The sequence below is a fragment of the Bos indicus genome, chromosome 3 (genome assembly GCF_029378745.1).
Source record: "Bos indicus isolate NIAB-ARS_2022 breed Sahiwal x Tharparkar chromosome 3, NIAB-ARS_B.indTharparkar_mat_pri_1.0, whole genome shotgun sequence".
NCBI lineage: Eukaryota > Metazoa > Chordata > Mammalia > Artiodactyla > Bovidae > Bos > Bos indicus.
In genome coordinates, this window is record NC_091762.1 from 78,357,743 (window position 1) to 78,378,733 (window position 20,991).

At 38.0% G+C, this 20,991-nt stretch overlaps 1 protein-coding gene across 1 annotated transcript in view; it reads right to left on the bottom strand.

The window, feature by feature from the left end:
- IL23R (interleukin 23 receptor) overlaps positions 1–20,991 on the bottom strand; it is a 76,989-nt gene that overhangs the window by 22,932 nt on the left and 33,066 nt on the right. Inside the window, exons 5-7 of the mRNA XM_070786350.1 lie at positions 20,417–20,577; positions 13,174–13,319; positions 6,626–6,782 (exon numbers count right to left, since the gene is read on the bottom strand). Of these exons, the coding sequence (XP_070642451.1) occupies positions 6,626–6,782; positions 13,174–13,319; positions 20,417–20,577 (464 nt within the window). The remainder of the gene's footprint in view (positions 1–6,625; positions 6,783–13,173; positions 13,320–20,416; positions 20,578–20,991) is intronic.

Consider the following 20,991-nt stretch of genomic DNA (forward strand, 5'->3'; position numbering starts at 1 on the left):
GTGCCCGACACATAATAAGCATCCAATAAATGTTAGCTGTATTATGTTTTATCCTGAAGTCACCTGGATTCAGCCACTGAATTAGCCTCTTGTTATTATACCAGGATAGAAACATAGTAGTCTCTAATACAGGGAAATTTGTCCCATAAAGTCTGAAAGTATATTCTGAGGTTGATTTATTTTTTCTTTTTTAGTCCCCTCTTATGATTATCCATGGTTTTGCTTTTCTCAGTCTGTTACCCTGGTCAGCTGGATCCAAAACTATTAAATGGAAAATTCCAGAAATAAAGAATTCTTAAATCTTAAACTGTACACCATTCTGAGTAGTGTGATGAAATTTTGCATTGTCCAGCTCCATCCTACCCTGGATATGAATGATCCACGAATTGGGCCTGTCAGTCATTTAGTAGCCATCTTGGTTATCAAAACAACTTTTCTGTATTTTGGTGCTTATCTTCAGGTGACTCTTATCTTACATAATAAGGGCCCAAAGAACAAGCATAGTGATGCTGGAAATTTGGATATGCTGAAAAGAAGCTGTAAAGTGCTTCCTTTAAGTGAAAAGATAAAAGTTCTCAACTTATTAAGGAAAGAAAAATAGTTCTACGCCAGGCTGTATGGTAAGAATAAATCTTCTGTCCTTTAAATTATGAAGAAGTAAAAAGAAATTTGTGCTAGTTTTGCTATCATACCTCAAACTGCACAAGTTACAGCCAGAGTGTGTGATGAGTGCTTAGTTAAGACTCAAAAGGCATTAAATTTGCACAATAAGGTATTTTGAAGTTGAAAAAGAAACTACATTCACACAATGTATATTATGTGTACATTGCTGTAGTTCTATTTTATTACTAGTTATTGTTGTTAATCTCTTGCTGTGCCTAATTTAGAAATTAAACTTTATGTTTTATTTACAGGAGAAAAACATAGTATATATAAAGCTCAGCACTATCCATGGATTCAGGCCTCCACTGGGGTCTTGGAATATATTCCCCATCCATATGTGGGGGGCTACTGTGTAAGGCTTTGTTTTCCATTGAAGTCTAAATACTCTAAGGATGAAAAAGCGAGTATGTCATTTAACCCTTATTATAATTTGGTTATACTATAAAATGATTTCATTTGGTTTCTTTTGGAGACCAGGTTTTTAAAAGCCAAGGAAAGGTGCTATCCAGAGGGAAAGTGATACAGAAGGATGCTAGGGTCTGCAGGAAAGCCATACCTACTTCACGATTTGTCCTGCCGTGCCATCTGGGCAAAATTTTGAAAACGCATTGTTACAAGGATGAATCTATTTAGTGGTACACAAATAAGAATTTTAGACCACAGAAACAGGAAATTCCTCCATGAAGGGAGGATTACTGCCTGGGCTGTGTTTCTTCATACTTGATCTTAGCCAAAAGGCCAAAAGCGATGTTTCTCCATAAATAAATAAATTGCCAGGAAAGTTTGGCCCCAAACTCCACTACTAAACAAGGTAATTAAAGTATTAAGAAACTATCTTTTTATTTTTTCCATTATGAAGCAATTCAAACTTCTGTGGTGAGGTTTAATTCTTACTGCTTTGATTTATATGTTTGTTTATAATGCTGTGTGCTTTTGGTTAGACTTGTGCTTTGTCTGTCTTCTCTAGGATTAAGGGATCTTTGTCTCCTTCGCTGACTGAAGTTAGGCGAGTATCTAGCAAGTGCCTGATGTGCAGTATAGGATAAAGGAACATTTCATGAACAACTTAAATGAATGACTGTTTTCATGGATGCCTTTTTAAAAAAGCAATTGATATTAAAGATTTACTGAAAAGCAATTTGGCAACTTGCATTAAGCATCTTAAAATATGCTCAACTCTTGATCCAATAAGACCTAAAGGCAGAAGGAGAATTTATATACAAAACTATTCAAAGATGTTTATTGATAATGGAAAAATGCAATAACCTAGATATTGTTTACATCCATAAACTGAAGTGCACCCATTAAATAGGTTTTTAAACTCAACAAAGTAGATTAAGTAAGAAAATCAGGATATAAAACAGTACTTACACCACAGCACCAACCATTTTAAAAATATGTGTACAGGAAAAAACTAGTATTAAATCCCCTAAAATGTAAACAATACTTATTTCTAGGTTGCATATTACAATAGATTTGCATTGCTTCTACAAATAGAAAAAAAGAGATAATTTTTCAAAATGATTTTATGCTAGCACTTTCCCTAACACATTTTTCCTGTATCTTGTTTAATGTGTCTTAGAAAGGAATTTGTACCAAGAGAATAGTTTACAGTTCCTCTTAGCTAACATGTTAGTCCTGGATAGATGCAAGTTTTCAGAGATATTTAATTTCAGCTGGCATTTTTGCCTCTTGAGTGATTATTTTTCCCTTAGGAAATAAAGACTTTAAATTTAGAATTGTAGGACTGGAAAAGGTCAGTTTTCATTCCAATCGCAAAGAAAGGCAATGCCAAAGAATGCTCAAACTACCACACAATTGCACTCATCTCACACGCTAGTAAAGTAATGCTCAAAATTCTCTAAGCCAGGCTTCAGCAATATGTGAACCATGAACTTCCTGATTTTAGAAAAGGCAGAGGAACCAGAGATCAAATTGCCAACATCCTCTGGATCATCAAAAAAGCAAGAGAGTTCCAGAAAAACATCTATTTCTGCTTTATTGACTATGCCAAAGCCTTTGACTGTGTGGATCACAATAAACTGTGGAAAATTCTGAAAGAGATGGGAATACCAGACCACCTGACCTGCCTCTTGAGAAATCTGTATGCAGGTCAGGAAGCAACAGTTAGAACTGGACATGGAACAACAGACTGGTTCCAAATAGGAAAAGGAGTTCGTCAAGGCTGTATATTGTCACCCTGTTTAACTTATATGCAGAGTACATCATGAGAAATGCTGGACTGGTAGAAACACAAGCTGGAATCAAGATTGCCAGGAGAAATATCAATAACCTCAGATATGCAGATGACACCACCCTTATGGCAGAAAGTGAAGAGGAACTAAAAAGCATCTTGATAAAAGTGAAAGTGGAGAGTGAAAAAGTGGGCTTAAAGCTCAACATTCAGAAAACGAAGATCATGGCAGCTGGTTCCATCACTTCATGGGAAATAGATGGGGAAACAATGGAAACAGTGTCAGACTTTATTTTTCTGGGCTCCAAAATGACAGCAGATGGTGACTGCAGCCATGAAATTAAAAAACGCTTACTCCTTGGAAGAAAAGTTATGACCAACCTAGATAGCATATTCAAAAGCAGAGACATTATTTTGCCAACAAAGCTTTGTCTAGTCAAGGCTATGGTTTTTCCTGTGGTCATGTATGGATGTGAGAGTTGGACTGTGAAGAAGGCTGAGCGCCAAAGAATTGATGCTTTTGAAGTGTGGTGTTGGAGAAGACTCTTGAGAGTCCCTTGGACTGCAAGGAGATCCAACCAGTCCATTCTGAAGGAGATCAGCCCTGGGATTTCTTTGGAAGGAATGATGCTGAAGCTGAAACTCCAGTACTTTGGCCACCTCATGGGAAGAGTTGACTCACTGGAAAAGACTCTGATGCTAGGAGGGATTGGGGGCAAGAGGAGAAGGGGACGATAGAGGATGAGATGGCTGGATGGCATCACTGACTCGATGGACGTGAGTCTGGGTGAGCTCCGGGAGTTGGTGATGGACAGGGAGGCCTGGTGTGCTGGGATTCATGGGGTCGCAAAGAGTCGGACACGACTGAGCGACTGATCTGATCTGATCTGATCTGTGATGTCCCCGTTCTTTCTGTGTGTAGCTTACAACCTTTACTTTTAAAGGAGAACATCTGTGGTTTGTGGTCCTATACAGTTGTCCATTGGTATCCATGGAGGATTAGTTCCAGGACCCTCTTTGGATACCACACTCGGAGAAAGCTTGAGTCCCTTAACTAAAATGGAGTTTGTATTTGCCCTTAACCCATGCACATCCTTCCATATACTTTAAATCATCTCTAGAGTACTTAAAAAACTCAATACAATAAAATGCTATGTAAATAGTTGTAAATACAATGTAAATGCTATGGAAGTAGTTGCTGCTGTTATCAGTTGCTCAGTCGTTGGGACCCCATGGACTGCAGCATGCCAGGCTTCCCTGTCCTTCACCATCTCCCAGAGTTTACTCAAACTCATGTCCACTGAGTCCGTGATGTCATCCAACTATCTCATCCTCTGTCGTCCCTTTCTCCTCCTGCCTTCAATCTTTCCTAGCATCAGAGTCTTTTCTAAGGAGTCAGCTCTTCGCATCAGATGGTCAAAATATTGGAGCTTCAGCATCAGTCCTTCCAATGAATATTCAGGATTGATTGCCTTTAGAATATCAATGACTGATCTTGATCTTGATTTTGATCTTGCAGTCCAAGGGACTCTCAAGAGTCTTCTCCAACACCACAGTTCAAAAGCATCAATTCTTCGGCATTCAGTCTTCTTTATGGCCCAAGTCTTACATCCATATGTGACTGCTGGAAAAACCGTAGCTTTGACTATACGGACCTTTGTTGGCAAAGTAATGTCTCTACTTTTTAATATGCTGCCTAGGTTTTTCATTCCTTTCTTCCAAGGAAGTAGTTTCTGGTGTGAGGCAAATTGGTTTTGCTTTTCAAATTTTCTGGAATTTTTTTTCCAAATATTTTCTACTCTTCATTGGTTAAATCCGTGAATGTGGAACCCATGAATGTGAAGAGCTGACTGTACTTGTAGGATATTTCTGTAAGTTGTTCCACTTCGAGGTACAATTGACCCTTAACACAAGGGTTGGGGAACTGACCTTCCACACAGCCAGAACTCCTCATGTAATTTATAGTTGACCCTCTAAATTTTTTGTTCCACTTTATCCTGTTCTGCACTGTGAGTTCAATCCACCACAGATTGTGTAGTGCTATATTATTTATTGAAAAATATCTATGTATAAGTGAATCTACACAGTTCAAACCCATGTTGTTAAAGAGTCAACTGTAATTGGTTAAAGAAAGAAATCAATGAGATTGCTGAGGGCTGCTGGTAAGAAAACTTGTATTCTTCTTTAACTGCTCTTTACTCACTAGCAAGGAAACAAATCATGCTTCAGTTTCCTCATTTGTAAAATGATGCCAATTTCACTATTAAATTTGTCTGATGTAAAGGTCAAACACTTATGTATACTATAATAAATGGTAAGAAAATGTTAATTATCAATTTGAATAATCTTGCTAAGCAATTCTAGATTTCATTAAAATAATTGGATTATCTACTAAATTCTGACTGTTCTAAAATGGCATCAAAAGTTCTAAGAATTTTAACAATATCAATTTAAGTTGGAATACCTTAAATTAAAAACTTACTTAAAAAAAAGAGAGAGAGAACTGATAACCCGTATTGCAAATGATTCTCTTAATGTGTTTCTAAGATTTTGACATAGAGGGCACCAAAAGAATTTTTTAACCTTATCTTTGGCTCTATGGCTCCCTCTACTTACTTGGTGGCCATTAATATTTACAATGTATGTCAAAGTGCTTTGAAAACATAAAATAATTCCAAGATGTTATATTATGTAACGATGACATTAACAGTGCTATGATTACAAATAAGTCCTTCAGTTCTGAAAAGAACATTTTAAATCTAGTGTGTAAGCTACCCACAGTAGAGAGACATCTTCAGGATAAAGACTGGGACCAGCATGGAGTATTATGACAATTACAATAGGTTCATTTTATTATTTACTTACAATTAAAAATAAAATCTTAGCCAAATAGACTTAATTTCTTAATTTAATTTTTTTTGGGGGGGGGCGGGGGTTGTGCTTGCAGCTTGTGGGATCTTAGTTACCCAACCAGGTGAATTTATGCCCTTGGCAATGAAGGAGCAGAGTCCTAGCCACTGGACCGACAGGGAATTCCCTGGCTAAGCTTTTACAGAATAACGTTTAAATGACTAGAAAATTAACAGAATAATATTAAGAGCAGTAAAATATCTAAAAATAAACAATTGCTCAGCTATGTTATACTGAGAAGAGAATTTAAAAATCTCATGTTGAAGTGTTTTAATTTTTTATGTTTACTTTGCATATAGTAAGTAATCAATCTTTATTGAATAATTTTGTGTCTCCTAAGGAGAATATATGTTATCAGAATGGCCTAAATAGTGTACTGTAACTCTTATTAAACTCTTTTTTAAAACAAGGGTTAGGGGGATTATATGCCTGACAATTACCCAGGATATTTGACAACCCCCATCCCCTCTACCTCAGATCATGGACTCAGACACTCTGGGAGCAGCCATAGTGAACATGCATACCAAACAAGCACCCCCAGCTGGTTGTTATATCTTGAAATATTTGAGAACCATTACATAAATTGTAGTCAGCCTTAACAAAATCACAGCAAAATAACAATTTAAATGTTATCACCTGCCCCAGTCGGTTTTGGTGATGGATAGGGAAGCCTGGCGTGCTGCAGTCCATGGGGGTTGCAAAGAGTTGGACACGACTGAGCGACTGAACTTAACTGACTTGCCCTAGAATAGTTTTGTCAATTTTGATAGAAATCAGGGAGAAAAAAAGAGAGAAACTTAGAAGAGAGACAAAAGTCAAAAGAAAAGCCAAAGAGATTAAATATAGAAATACACTCACCTATTTCAGGAGTTTTATGAAAAAAGGGTGAACTCCAGGGCTGCCAGTACTTTTTACCTGTTTCTTGACATCTCACTTGAAATACATACATAGCATTTGGCTGCAAGTAGAATTCTGACTGTTGCTCGTATGTAAAATTGGTATCAAATTCTTTAACCTAAAATAGATGAATAACCATAGTGAAGTACCATAAAGAAATAATGCAGTAGGCTTTTAAAACAAACAATTATTAGCGGAAACATATGGGGCACATATTATGTTCCAGACACTTCTCAACCCTGGGAAAACAGAAATATAATACTTTGTATAAAAGATAGTCATAAATAATCAAATACATGTTACTTAACCTTAAAAGTCAAATACACATTGCTTAATGTTTGACAACTCTCTCAAGCTTTTAAATCTCAAGAAATTCCAACATGTAATATACTCTTAATTTTGACCTGGCTGATTTTAATAGGATAGGAGGAGGGGAGACCTGATAGCTACTGTTTGAATTCAGTCCTTCTTCCTGCCCCCATCTGTCTGTCCCTGTCTCTCTGCAGTTGGGTATTTAGATCAATAATTCTTTCTAAACGGTGAAATAATTTCACTTGCTAATGATGACTTATAGAAAAAAATTACCTACAAACTAAGCTGTTAAATTGGTGCTTATTGCAGATCTATGCATTCTATAAGGATATATATGAAAACAAAACAAAACATTTAAGATTGTTGAACTGTGAAAATCCAATGGAAGGTAAGCAAAAACAATAGCTGAGGGATTAATTTAAAAGTCATGATTCTGGGGCACTACAACCTGCCATAAAATATAATGAAAAAGGATCCCCAGACGAGCTGGTTCAGAAGGGAGAGAGAAACCAAGGTACTTACAGAGCACATTAATGTGCTGTAATAAGTGGATCTACAGAAAAAAAGTGAGGCACAATTGAAAGGTAAACATAAAAAAATTCTAGAAAAGCATTTATTTATTAACAGCAACTGAAAGAAAGCAGTGACCATAAAAGAGAAAGTTAAAACTATCACGATTAAAACACAAACACATACACACACACACACACACAAAACAGGGTATTCACATCATTTAGAGATTCTTCTGTTAAAACTCACTCTTAATATGTCTTAAAACTTGCAATACATTTAAATTGTAAAAATTATATAAAGGTCTGTTTTGGGACATGTTCCCTGAAAGATATCATTCAGAGTTTCCATAAGCCACATTTTTACCCATGGCTCCTGAAATTTTCTGCTGTTTTAAATTTGAGTGGAGGCTCCTGGATTCGCCTGAGATACAGGAGAGATTGTACTGGTGCCAAAAGTTTAGCTTCCATATGCACTATTCTCCCGTATGTCTCTTGCCATTATGTTTGTAGATACGCCCTCTAAGAAGAGAAATACCCTAAAGTTACAGCTAGAATTCTGAAATAGAAAGAATTTTATGGAACTGTTACAAGTTGTTTCTACTAAGAAGCAAACCAGGTGACTCTTTAGGGCCTTGCAAGCTCAAGATGGTACTTCAAAATAATACTTTCAGAGGCTAAAACAGGCATTGAGAGAGAGTTGGACCTAATTGTGTTCCTATGGAGAGGGTATGATCTCAAGTGCCAGAAATATAACTTCATTTTTATAGCAGCTAATTTCTTTTTAGAGCCTCAGTTCTCAAGGTGGGAGGCCTGGGAACTTAATCTCCATCATTTTGGGGTACTGCTTTTCTTAGGGTTACACCTAAGTTTCTGGGAGCATCCTTGGGTGAAGGGAAGAATCTCACCCTATTCAGCGTTCTATAACCTAACTGCCTCTGACTCCCAGCCTGGAGCATGGCATAGGGTGAGGGGTCCTGATCATTAAACATCTGAGTCTAAACGTTTTTTTGTTCTTCCCCCTTACCCACCCATTTCCTCCTCTCTCTGCCCAGAAGCCTCTTTTTTCCCATATTTATTTATGTTCGGTTGTGCTGGGTCTTTGTTCCTGTGTGGGCTTTTCTGTCGTTGGGGTGAGTGGGTGCGACTGTCCAGCTGCAGTGTGCAGGTTTCTCATTGCAGTGGCTTCTCTTGCTGCAAAGCATGGGCTCTCGGGCATGTGGGCTTCAGTAGTTGCGGCATGTGGACTCAGTAGTTGCAGTTCCTGGGTTCTAGAGCACAGGATCAGTAGTTGTGGCACATGGGCTTAGTTGCTCTGAGGCATGTGGGATCTTCTTGGACCAGGGATTGAACCCAAGTCTCCTTCACTGGCAGGTGGATTCTTGACCACTGAGCCACCAGGGAAGCCCTTGGAGCCTTTAGCTAGTGTTTGGTATGAGAGAGAAAGGGGTTGGGGATTGGGAAATCTAGTTGTGACTAATTACACGTTCTTTTTTGTTTTGGTTTTTTGAACTTTTTATTTTGTGTTGGGGTATAACTGATTCAGAGTAGTTGTGATAGTTTCAGATGAGCAGCGAAGGGACTCAGGCATGCATATGCATGTATCCATTCTCCCCCAGATTCCCCTCCCATCCAGACTGCCACATAACATTGAGCAGGGTTCCACGTGCTATACAATAGGTACTTGTTGGCGGCAACTCACATGTTTTTACAAGTTTTCTGTCCTATAACAGCACTTACACTTTTGAAATGTGAAGGCCAAGGATTTGACCCTTTGCTATCTGCCCGTTGTTCTATTAGCCATTCCAAGAAAACAGTGGATGCTTGGTTTTGTGCAGCCTATGACTAAGAAGGGTTTTTACATTTTTTAAATGGTTGAAAGAAAGTCCAAAGAAGACTATTTCGATGATGCATAGAAATGATACAACATTCAGTGTGCATAAGTAAATTTTACTGGTATGCAACAATGTCCATTTATTTACACATTGTCTAGGCTGCTTTCATGCTATAAATACAGAGTTGAATATCTGAGAAAGAGATCTTATGGCCTGAAAAGACTAAATTGTTTACTATTTGGCCCTTGAATAAAAAGTTTGCCAATACCCTGATCTAGCTTCATCAGAGATTTGCTGCTTCTGCTGCTAAGTTGCTTCAGTCGTGTTCGACTCTGTGCGACCCCATAGACGGCAGCCCACCAGGCTCCCCCGTCCCTGGGATTCTCCAGGCAAGAACATTGGAGTGGGTTGCCATTTCCTTCTCCAATGCATGAAAGTGAAAAGTGAAAGTGAAGTCGCTTAGTCGTGTCTGACTCCTAGTGACCCCATGGACTGCAGCCCATCAGGCTCCTCCGTCCACGGGATTTTCCAGGCAAGAGTACTGGAGTGGGGTGCCATTGCCTTCTCCGATCAGAGACTTGAGTCACCAGTAAGTCATTTACTTAAACTTATAGTCAAGACTTCCCTACTTTACTGTCACTGCCCTTGGAACCATTAAAGGCAAATAATCATACTAATAGTTGATGTGTCCAAATATTATCCGTGTGAAGCAGACATTATAAATATCAATGTAAAAACAAAAATGATTATGGAATAGCCCTGTCTTCCAGGGGCTCACAGTTAAAAGATGAGGAAATACACATGTAAACTGAGCAAATGCTCCTGAGATAGGGCTCATAGGAGTGTGCAAGGATTGCCATTGAGAATTGTGAGCTCAAATTTTTATGCAAATTTAAGGTGTCAGGAAGACAGCTGATGAAGATAACCAAAGCAGATATTCTCCCCATGGCATCAGCCTTGCAGGTTCACCTGAAGGACTGGCTAATACCTTGTAATATGTATGCAGCTTAGCTAAAAACAGCTGAAAACGCCCTCAATGCACTGATTTTGATTTTCAAGTGGGCATCCTTGGCTCAACCACACCTGCTATGTGGCTCTTCTGGAGGTTAAGATGAAGAAGAGCAGTAACAATCAGCATTAACTATATTCCAGGTTGTGGGCTAGCTTCTCTCATCATTTGATCATTCCCACAACCACATGAAGAAAAGTATGGCAATCCACTCCAATATTCTTTCAGGAGAATCCCCCCATGGACAAAGGAGACTGGTGGGCTTTAGTCCCTAGGGTTGCAAAGAGCTGGATATGACTAAAGCGACTCAGCATGCATGCTTGCATAGCATGCACAACCATATGAGGTGGGTGTTTATCTTATTCTTCTTTTAAGTATGGCAGTAATGAGACTCAGAAAAGCTAAGGAACTTGCCCAAGGTTGTACATTTAGAAAATGTCATAGCCAGGCTTTGAACTCTAGAGCCTGTGCACTTAGCCACAAGGCTTTCTGTGTAACTGCCCACCACTTTGAAGTAAAGAACTTCCTTCCAACAATTATCTGATGCAGGCAGAGCTGAGGTGGAAGGGCAAATCCGTAGTCCTTTGTATCTGCCTATTCTTCATGACTCTCATTTCCCGTCTCCTTACAAGGAGGCAACAATAACATTTTATGCATGATCCAGATGAAATTGATGGGTAACACATGTGGAAAACAAAGCTTCATTCTGGCTTTTACCAACTGGACTTGGGTCATCTCTGTGAGTAGTTACATTTGGAGGAATTATGGTAAAAGGGATAGGATACAGATTTTAGATTGAAACCGGTTCCTTCATTTTCCAAAAATTTTTTGTGCCCAAAGTAATATAGGGTCTATGAGAGGTACTTAGTTACTGTACTAACACTGTAAACTTGGAGAACCTGGCTGAAGCTCTTTCAAGCCCTATGTCTTCATTTCTGTGATGGAGCTGAGACTACCTATCACTAAAGATTGTGATAGAGATTAAATGAGGTAACAAATATTCTTTCAGCTCCTTCATTTGCCTGCTTCTGATAAAAAGAACATTTTGAGGAGTTCAAATTTACCTCTAAGTTACCAAGTTTCACAGTGACACATGTAGCACCACCAGGGGGAGCAGAGAACAAGAGTTTCAACCAAAAAATGGTTTCTGAAAATCTATTAGGAGATACTGATACTATAGCACCTTTCTATTTCCTAAGCATTCTTATAGCTTATTACTTCCTCCTACTTGTGCCAAATAAGGGAATTTCATATTCTTAATATCATCCTATGACCATGACACTACCCATGTGTGTGTACTAAGTCACTTCAGTCATGTCCTACTCTTTGTGACCCTATGGACTGGACTGTAGCCCACCAGGCTCCTCTGTCCATGGGGATTCTCAGGCAAGAATACTGAAGTGGGTTGCCATGCCCTCCTCCAGGGGATCTTCCCAACCCAGGGATCGAACCCAGGTGTCTTTTTAGAGTAAAGCCTCACTCACTCAAAGTCTAAGATGAGAATTTCATTTGGGCTGTTTTCTAATTTACCTAAATTCCACATAAGCAAAAGATTGGCTGTGAATTTTTTTATTTTGCTCATCCCAGGCTCTACGCTTGGAGTTACTGTGAACACAAATGCCATAATTATTTAGTCAAGGAGTCCAGCAGGATCTTTATTTGGGTATTTATCAAGTGATGCAGAACATGGACTTGCATCTAAGTGTAATCTAAACAACTAAAATGTCACATTTCTCATTTAAATGAACAAGGGTAAATAAGCAAGTTGGCATTGGGGATTTAAAGAGTAGTTGTTACAGTATGTGGTAAAGTTAGTATTTTGCCCTCATTTTTTTGACACTGCCTGAACATACTGCTTTCTATAGCAAAGAAAAATTCATTCACGTTCAGAATGATGAAGGCTTTGGAGTCATGCTAGTCATCAGAGAATAAATGTGTACCATTTCACTTAACTCCCTGAAAACTGACAAATTAATACATGACACATAACTCATAATTAAGCAAAGCCATAAACTCCATTCCCTAATTATTTTGACTAAACTAGCAGCTACAGTCCATGGGGTTGCAAAGAGTCTGACACGACTGAGCATGTGCGTGTGCACACACACACACACACACACACACAAATGGCAGTTTATTGTACTTGGAAGTAATAAAATGGCATTTCTTTTCAAATACACCAAAATTGGTACTTTTTCCTCAGATAGTTCTTTTTCCCCTATAGTTCAAAATAGTGAGCTTTTATTACAGTGTTCACAGGTGCTGCCATGTGATATGATTTCTATTAATGAACCTTGCACCTGTGCCTCTCCTAAGATACTAACTTGCTAAATTACTGCTGGTGTTTAAGGATGGTTGATTTGCCTAGACATTCACTTTTTTTTTACCTTATGCTCATTTAAAACTAATATAGTAATAAATCTTACATTTTGAATTGTGCATTTCTTCGTTTAAAAAGAGATACCCATAAATCTGAAGCTCTTTTTGAACAAATTTTATTTTCCTGAATGCCTGGTAAATTTCAGGATAGAATACTTACGTTTATATTCATAATTACTGATATAAATTTCAACCTGAGACACTGAATTATAAGGAGCTAACTAGATGAATCCCTCCTAGTTGGACATTTGTCTATTTACTGGTTTACAAAAGGCAAGGGACCTTTTCAGGAAATTCACCTCTTTATTTGGAAGCATCATTATTACAACTAGAGTAGTTTGAATATCACACAAACAGTCAGATAAAAACATGTAAAATAGATCATTATACATCCACTGTGGTCATTGACTTGGCTGGCTTTTCTTTTACTCATTTACATGTAAAAGGAAAGTAAATTTAGCTTACGTTCCAAGTTTGGTTTGTTGTATCTTTGTATCTCATTTCACAGGAAACTTTTTCAATTGATGTTTGACTATCCCAGTGGATTACAGTCTTGGACACTGTAGTATTTATATCCTCAGCCCTGGAAATAATGGATGCAGAAGGTATCACTAGAAAAAAACATAAACAGAAATCCAGTAACTTAAAACTGCCTAGGAAGAAATTGGTATTTTTTCATCAATATTTAGACCTGTTAAAACTCAAAGTGCTAAACAAAAAAACTCACAATCTAATTAATGATTAATGAAATTTTTCTTGTTTTCTAATTTATTATGTAGGAGAAAACTGCTGTTATTAATTAAAATTCCATTCCACCCATTCTCCATTTCTTTTATTTATTTATTTTTAAAATTTTATTTTATTTTTAAACTTTACATAATTGTATTAGTTTTGCCAAATATCAAAATGAATCCGCCACAGGTATACACGTGCCCCATCCTGAACCCTCCTCCCTCCTCCCTTCCCACACCATCCCTCTGGGTCGTCCCAGTGCACCAGCCCCAAGCATCCAGCATCGTGCATCGAACCTGGACTGGCATCTCGTTTCATACATGATATTTTACATGTTTCAATGCCATTCTCCCAAATCTTCCCACCCTCTCCCTCTCCCGCAGAGTCCATAAGACTGTTAACAGTCTTGTCTTTTCCCACCTCATGCTGCCTTATATTCCTAACTCATGAAATCTGAAGCCTGGCCTATTAACAAATGAGTATAAAAAAGAGGTAAAGAAGATATCTCTTCTTTCCTGTGTATGTTTAGGGAGAAATTATGTTTTGCATCCACAATTTAGTTCAGAGTATATGATTTGGCAAAATGTTGAGTTGAGATCTTTCACAATCATATTATTATTCTCCTGTGTCATAGGGAAACTTGTACAAATATTTGCTTACTTGTTTTGTTAGCTATTAAAGTAAATCTGTACTTGAAAGTATAACTTGAACAAAGTGTCTCACAAGACTCTATGCTATGCTATGCTAAGTCACTTCAGTCGTGTCCGACTCTGTGTGACCCCATAAACTCTAAGACTTTATAAATTATTACTGTGTTGTGTGATTATGATTTTCAAAGCAAAAGAAAGTGAAGTTGCTCAGTCATGTCCAACTCTTTGCGACCTATGGACTGCAGCCTGCCAGACTCCTCTGTCCATGGGTTTTCCAGGCAAGAATACTGGAGTGGGTTACCATTTCCTTCTCCAGAGGATCTTCCTGACCCAGGGATCAAACCCTGCATTGCAGGCAGACTCTTTACCATCTGAGCCACCAGGGAAGATCAAAAGGAAACTAAAAATTTCCTTTGATTTTCAAAAGGAAACAGAAATTCTAATTGTTAATCTTACTATTTTTCGTACTAGGCGTCATGGAATACCTGGAATCTCTATATTTCTAATCTGCAAATTATTATATATTTGTCCTGTCTGAATAGAATACAATCATTGGCATTTCTCATTTCTCCTATATGCATAATAGAACAATGAAAACCTATGACTTTGTTAGATGTATTTATTTCGGGATTGGCTAAAAATTTCATTCAGGGTTTTCTGTATGATGGTATGAACTCTTGGGCCAATCCAATATTGATTTAACAAATCGGTGTGCTTTTTGGGGCCATTATTACAACTTAATATTCTCTATGAGTTCATTTCCTTTTATTCTAAGTTATAAAGTATTCTTCAGGAAAATAATTTTTTTATTTTCAATGAATAATATTCCATAAAGTTATGTGCACAGATACATTATTTATAGAAAAACAGAAAAATTAAAGTTTTGCTTTCTAGTAACACAGACCTAAAATAAAATCCTTGGGCTTAACCTAGCATGGTGATTTGGTCACTCAGTCGTGTCTGACTCTTTGTGACCCCATGGACTGTAGCCTGCCAGGCTTCTCTATCCATGGAATTCTCCAGGCAAGAACACTGGAGTTGGTTGTCATTTCCTTCTCCATAACCTAGCATAGTATATAAGTAGTAGTAGTAGAATTAATCTAATTAAAGAGCTTACGGTACTAAATTTTTATCATCTGAATTCCATAGTTGATTCCCTTTTTCTATTTTAAGCTCCTTGTAATAAGAATCAGAATTCGGAGATTTCTAGAGTCAGGGAAGTGGATCTCTAGGGCTCTGAAACCATTTGCGAATACTTAAGCCCCCCTCAAGGGTATAAATTACACCCCATCTCTGAGTATAGCCTGCTACAAATATAACAATACAAGCATTGTGAGATCCTTTTCCAGAAAGAAATATTCTGGGGAGGAAGAAAAACGTTTCTTAGTCCTGTGAGAAATGCAGATAGAACAGTAAGTGTGGTTAAGATAGAGGCTTAGCACAGAGCAGATCAATACAATAGAGATCTAAGGCTTCAGGTTTGCATGAGCTTATATTTTTCAAGTAATTATATAACACATACTTGACCATTAGTTTGTTATACAAGACTCAAAATGTTGAATTTTTTTCTCTCATTGCTTACATTTCAAACATTTCCATTGGATCTTACTTTTTTTTTTTTTAAATGTCAGTTCCATCATAAATGCCATATCTTTAGTTTCCACTTAAATTGAAATAAAGAACTGTATTATAGTTGTCTGGTATCTTTCTAACAATATGTATTTACTTATAATTATTCACTGGCTAGAACTAATGTTCCAAATGGCAGCCAGAAGGCACTGCATTTTCTGTATTGAAACTCATTTCTCTATAAGAGAAGTTTAAGCATTCCTTTCACATGTCATTTTGGCAGTGTTTCTACACTGTTAATTCAGTCCTGCCTTTCAGCATACCTCCCTAATTTAATTAAAGCCCAATCCCATAGCTGTTGTGTGGAAATTACTCCCAGGAGAGTCCTCTGATTCAGTTTCGTAGAACAGTTAATTTATCTCGTTTGCAGTGTCTCATTCTTAAAGTGCCATAAATCAATATAGCACATCCAGTAAGAATCTAGGGGCTTTGATGGGAGGGGCCTCCTACATTGTTAACCTGTGTTTTTCAATCTGAGTTTCTTAGAATCCATTTTGGGAGACTGAGAAAGGAGGAGGAGGGGGTGGAGGTGCAGAAACTCCAAACAAGAGGCTCCCCGGTTTAGTGTGAAAAGATTTGAAGGTGACAGTCAGAAGAGATTTTGGAAGGCGGGGGTGATGGTTAACTACAGCAAGTGAGCAAGTCTGAGATGAAATCTGGCTCTCCTCCTTACTAGCTATGTGCTTTGAGGAAATTATTTTACCTCTTTCTTTGTCTAAAAAATGGGCATAATGGGTATCATATATGATTATTTCCAGAATTAAGTGTAATGGGCATGTTAATTGCCTGGAACACCATAGGTGTTTTTTTTTTTTTTTTTTAATTTAACTTTACAATATTGTATTGGTTTTGCCATATATCAAAATGAATCTGCCACAGGTATACATGTGTTCCCCATCCTGAACCCTCCTCCCTCATCCCTCCCCATACCATCCCTCTGGGTCGTCCCAGTGCACCAGCCCCAAGCATTCAGTATCGTACATCGAACCTGGACTGGTGACTCATTTCATATATGATATTATACATATTTCAATGCCATTCTCCCAAATCATCCCACTCTCTCCCTCTCCCACAGAGTCCAAAAGACTGTTCTATACATCAGTGTCTCTTTTGCTGTCTTGTATACAGGGTTATTGTTACCATCTTTCTAAATTCCATATATATGCGTTAGTAGACTGTATTGGTGTTTTTCTTTCTGGCTTACTTCACTCTGTATAATAGGCTCCAGTTTCATCCACCTCATTAGAACTGATTCAAATGTATTCTTTTTAATGGCTGAGTAATACTCCATTGTGTATATGTACCACAGCTTTCTTACCCATTCATCTGCTGATGGACATCTAGGTTGCTTCCATGTCCTGGCTATTATAAACAGTGCTGCGATGAACATTGGGGTACATGTGTCTCTTTCCCTTCTGGTTTCCTCAGTGTGTATGCCCAGCAGTGGGATTGCTGGATCATAAGGCAGTTCTATTTCCAGTTTTTTAAGGAATCTCCACACTGTTCTCCATAGTGGCTGTACTAGTTTGCATTCCCACCAACAGTGTAAGAGGGTTCCCTTTTCTCCACACCCTCTCCAGCATTTATTGCTTATAGACTTTTGAATCTCAGCCATTCTGACTGGCGTGAAATGGTACCTCATAGTGGTTTTGATTTGCATTTCTCTGATAATGAGTGATGTTGAGCATCTTTTCATGTGTTTGTTAGCCATCTGTATGTCTTCTTTGGAGAAATGTCTATTTAGTTCTTTGGCCCATTTTTTGATTGGGTCATTTATTTTTCTGGAATTGAGCTGTAGGAGTTGCTTGTATATTTTTGAGATTAGTTGTTTGTCAGTTGCTTCATTTGCTATTATTTTCTCCCATTCTGAAGGCTGTCTTTTCACCTTGCTTATAGTTTCCTTTGATGTGCAGAAGCTTTTAAGGTTAATTAGGTCCCATTTGTTTATTTTTGCTTTTATTTCCAATATTCTGGGAGGTGGGTCATAGAGGATCCTGCTGTGATATATGTTGGAGAGTGTTTTGCCTATGTTCTCCTCTAGGAGTTTTATAGTTTCTGGTCTTACGTTTAGATCTTTAATCCATTTTGAGTTTATTTTTGTGTATGGTGTTAGAAAGTGCTCTAGTTTCATTCTTTTACAAGTGGTTGACCAGTTTTCCCAGCACCACTTGTTAAAGAGATTGTCTTCAATCCATTGTATATTCTTGCCTCCTTTGTCAAAGATAAGGTGTCCATATGTGTGTGGATTTATCTCTGGGCTTTCTATTTTGTTCCATTGATCTATATTTCTGTCTTTGTGCCAGTACTATACTGTCTTGATGACTGTGGCTTTGTAGTAGAGCCTGAAGTCAGGAAGGTTGATTCCTCCAGTTCCATTCTTCTTTCTCAAGATAGCTTTGGCTATTCGAGGACCATAGGTGTTTAGTAAATGGATACACTAAGATTGTAATAACAATGATAATAATAGCAGTAATACTACTAATATTAATCTAGTTCCTAATAATGAATACTGCCAAAATGATACTTAACATGATAACTTTTAACCATTATTAATCCATTGAGAGGAACCTGTTTTTAGGGCTTCCCAGGTAGCTCAGCTGGTAAAGAATCCGCTTGCAATGCAGGAGATGCAAGAGATATGGGTTTGATTCCTGGGATGCAAGGATACCCTGGAGGAGGGCATGGCACTCCAGTATTCTGGCCTGGAGAATCCCATGGATGGAGGAGCCTGGCAGGCTACGGTCCCTAGGGTCACAAAGAGTTGGACACAACTGAAGCAACTGAGCCCGCACATACTATGACTGTATACTACCTCAAAATGTAAACTTACAAAAGTGTGTAGATCACGATCCAGAGAACTATAACTCCAAGAATATACAATACAGTGGAGTTACTATTCAGCTCCATAGTTAGCAGTGTTTGTTTTCAAAGCCAATATTCATAGCCTAAGCACAGCTTTTCAGACCAATCCTATTGTGATAGTTGAGACATTGAGATATTAGTTCCAACAGAAGACTCCAGTAGTCCCCCAAGGATACTCATGCTGTATCCTGAGAGGTGTCACATCCCCTAAATCGTTAATCAGCAGGAAAGTTGTCACACACATTGCAATGTGCTTTTATTTTATTTTATTTTATTTTATTTATTTATTTTTTTTAAGAGACGGGGTCTCGCTATGTTGCCCAGGCTGGAGTACAGTGGCTATTCACAGGCGCGATCCCACTACTGATCAGCACGGGAGTTTTGACCTGCTCCGTTTCCGACCTGGGCCGGTTCACCCCTCCTTAGGCAACCTGGTGGTCCCCCGCTCCCGGGAGGTCACCATATTGATGCCGAACTTAGTGCGGACACCCGATCGGCATAGCGAACTGCAGCCGAGAACTCCTGAGCTCAAGCGATCCTCCAGCCTCAGCCTCCCGAGTAGCTGGGACTACAGGCGCGCGCCACCGCGCCCGGCTGCAATGTGCTTTTAAACAAAGACAGGTTAGGAGTTGAGGATCCTGGAACTAGAGGCTTCCTAGCTCTGCAGCCTCAACTTGCCTCATGCCACCTCAGCTTGGTTTCCTCACGTATAAATTACATTATCTTCTACAAAATAGAGTTGTTGTAAGGATTAAACAATTGGAGAAGGAGATGGCAACCCACTCCAGCATTCTTGCCTGGAGAATCTCAGGGACGGCAGAGCCTGATGGGCTGCCATCTATGGTGTCGCACAGAGTCGGACATGACTGAAGCGACTTGGCGGCAGCAGCAGCAGCAAGGATTAAACAAGATAATGTATATAAAAGCAGTTAGTGCTGAAGAAGTGGGCCATGTGTTTGCTACTGAAATTGTCTTTAATAATAAAAACAGGGGTAATTGGCACTAGAATCTGAAACGAGAAGGGGATTCACACTTGGTGCTCTTTGGCTGAACTCTGGCTTTAGGATTAGAATGTAAATGTAAAAGGCTAAAGGGCAGTTACTTTTTGGAATTTATCTTAAGGAGAAAAACAACTACTATGTAAAAATTCAGCCTAAAGGTTGTCCATGGCAGTATAGTTTATGATGGTGAAAAACTGAGAACAGTAATAAGGGATAATTAAAGATTTTAATTAAAAACAAGCTTGTAGATTGAATTAATAGAAATATTTATTCTATATTGTAATTTTTTAAAAAGGCAAGTTCTAAAATACCTTTCGCAAAAAATATTAACATTTTAATCTGGCTGGTATACACAGAGATGTCTACATAATTCTCCACAGTTTTCTATGTTTTTTTGTAGAACTTTTCAAACAAAAACATAACTTTAAAAATAGTGTATATAGCAGTATACTGTAATTCTCACAACATAAGACTCATCACACTTTATTATAATCCTTATTCATTTCCATCATCCCCAGTAGATTGCAAGCAAGTACCTTCCTTGTCTTTTTCTCCCCAGCCCTTAGAACTATGCTTGAACATAAGAAATTCTCAATAAATATTCTGAAAGACATACCCATGTAGAAATAAGACTGGAAGGATATATAAAACAAAGGCAGCCTCACTTATCTTTGACTTGTCTCAGGCAGCGGGTTATGGGTAATGCTTATTTTCTTTATCATGATTTTTGGGGACCTTTAGGGGAACTCCTTTCAGATCTCAACTTCATTTGATTAGGTCAGCGCAAATTAGTTGTTTATTTGTAAAGACATTACAGAATTTTTTATTCTTTACCTATATCGTCCAGATGAATTTGTAGTTGTTTCGACTTCTCCATGCCCAGAACATTTGAAGCTTGGACCCAAACCAAATACTTCTTGCCCTTTTGCAATGAATCAGTGGAGATGTTAATGTAACTTGAAGTGAGATATTCTTGCTCTTCTTCTGTCTCTAAACTTAAAAAAAAGAAAGATTATGATCACCAGTTATGTTGAATTAATAATTCCTCAATTTTTTGATGCTGTCTTTTTAGCTTGCTTGCAGAATGCACTTTCACTTAAATGAATCAAAATTTGTTTCATTTTTGAAAACATAATCAAGACCATCCAGGGTCACAGTGTGGCTTTCATGGGCACTAGGCACCTTTACCTTCATAAACCCCTTTTGCAAGTAAGATTAAAAAGTTTGTATATGTGTAGGTATGTCTTTACATATATATATATATATATATATATATATATATATATATATATATATATAATGTTTATGTTTATATATATATTGTTTATATATGTATATGCAAGCTACAGCCCATGGGGTCACAAAAAGTCATGACTGAGCAACTGAGCATGCATGAGCACTTATATGAA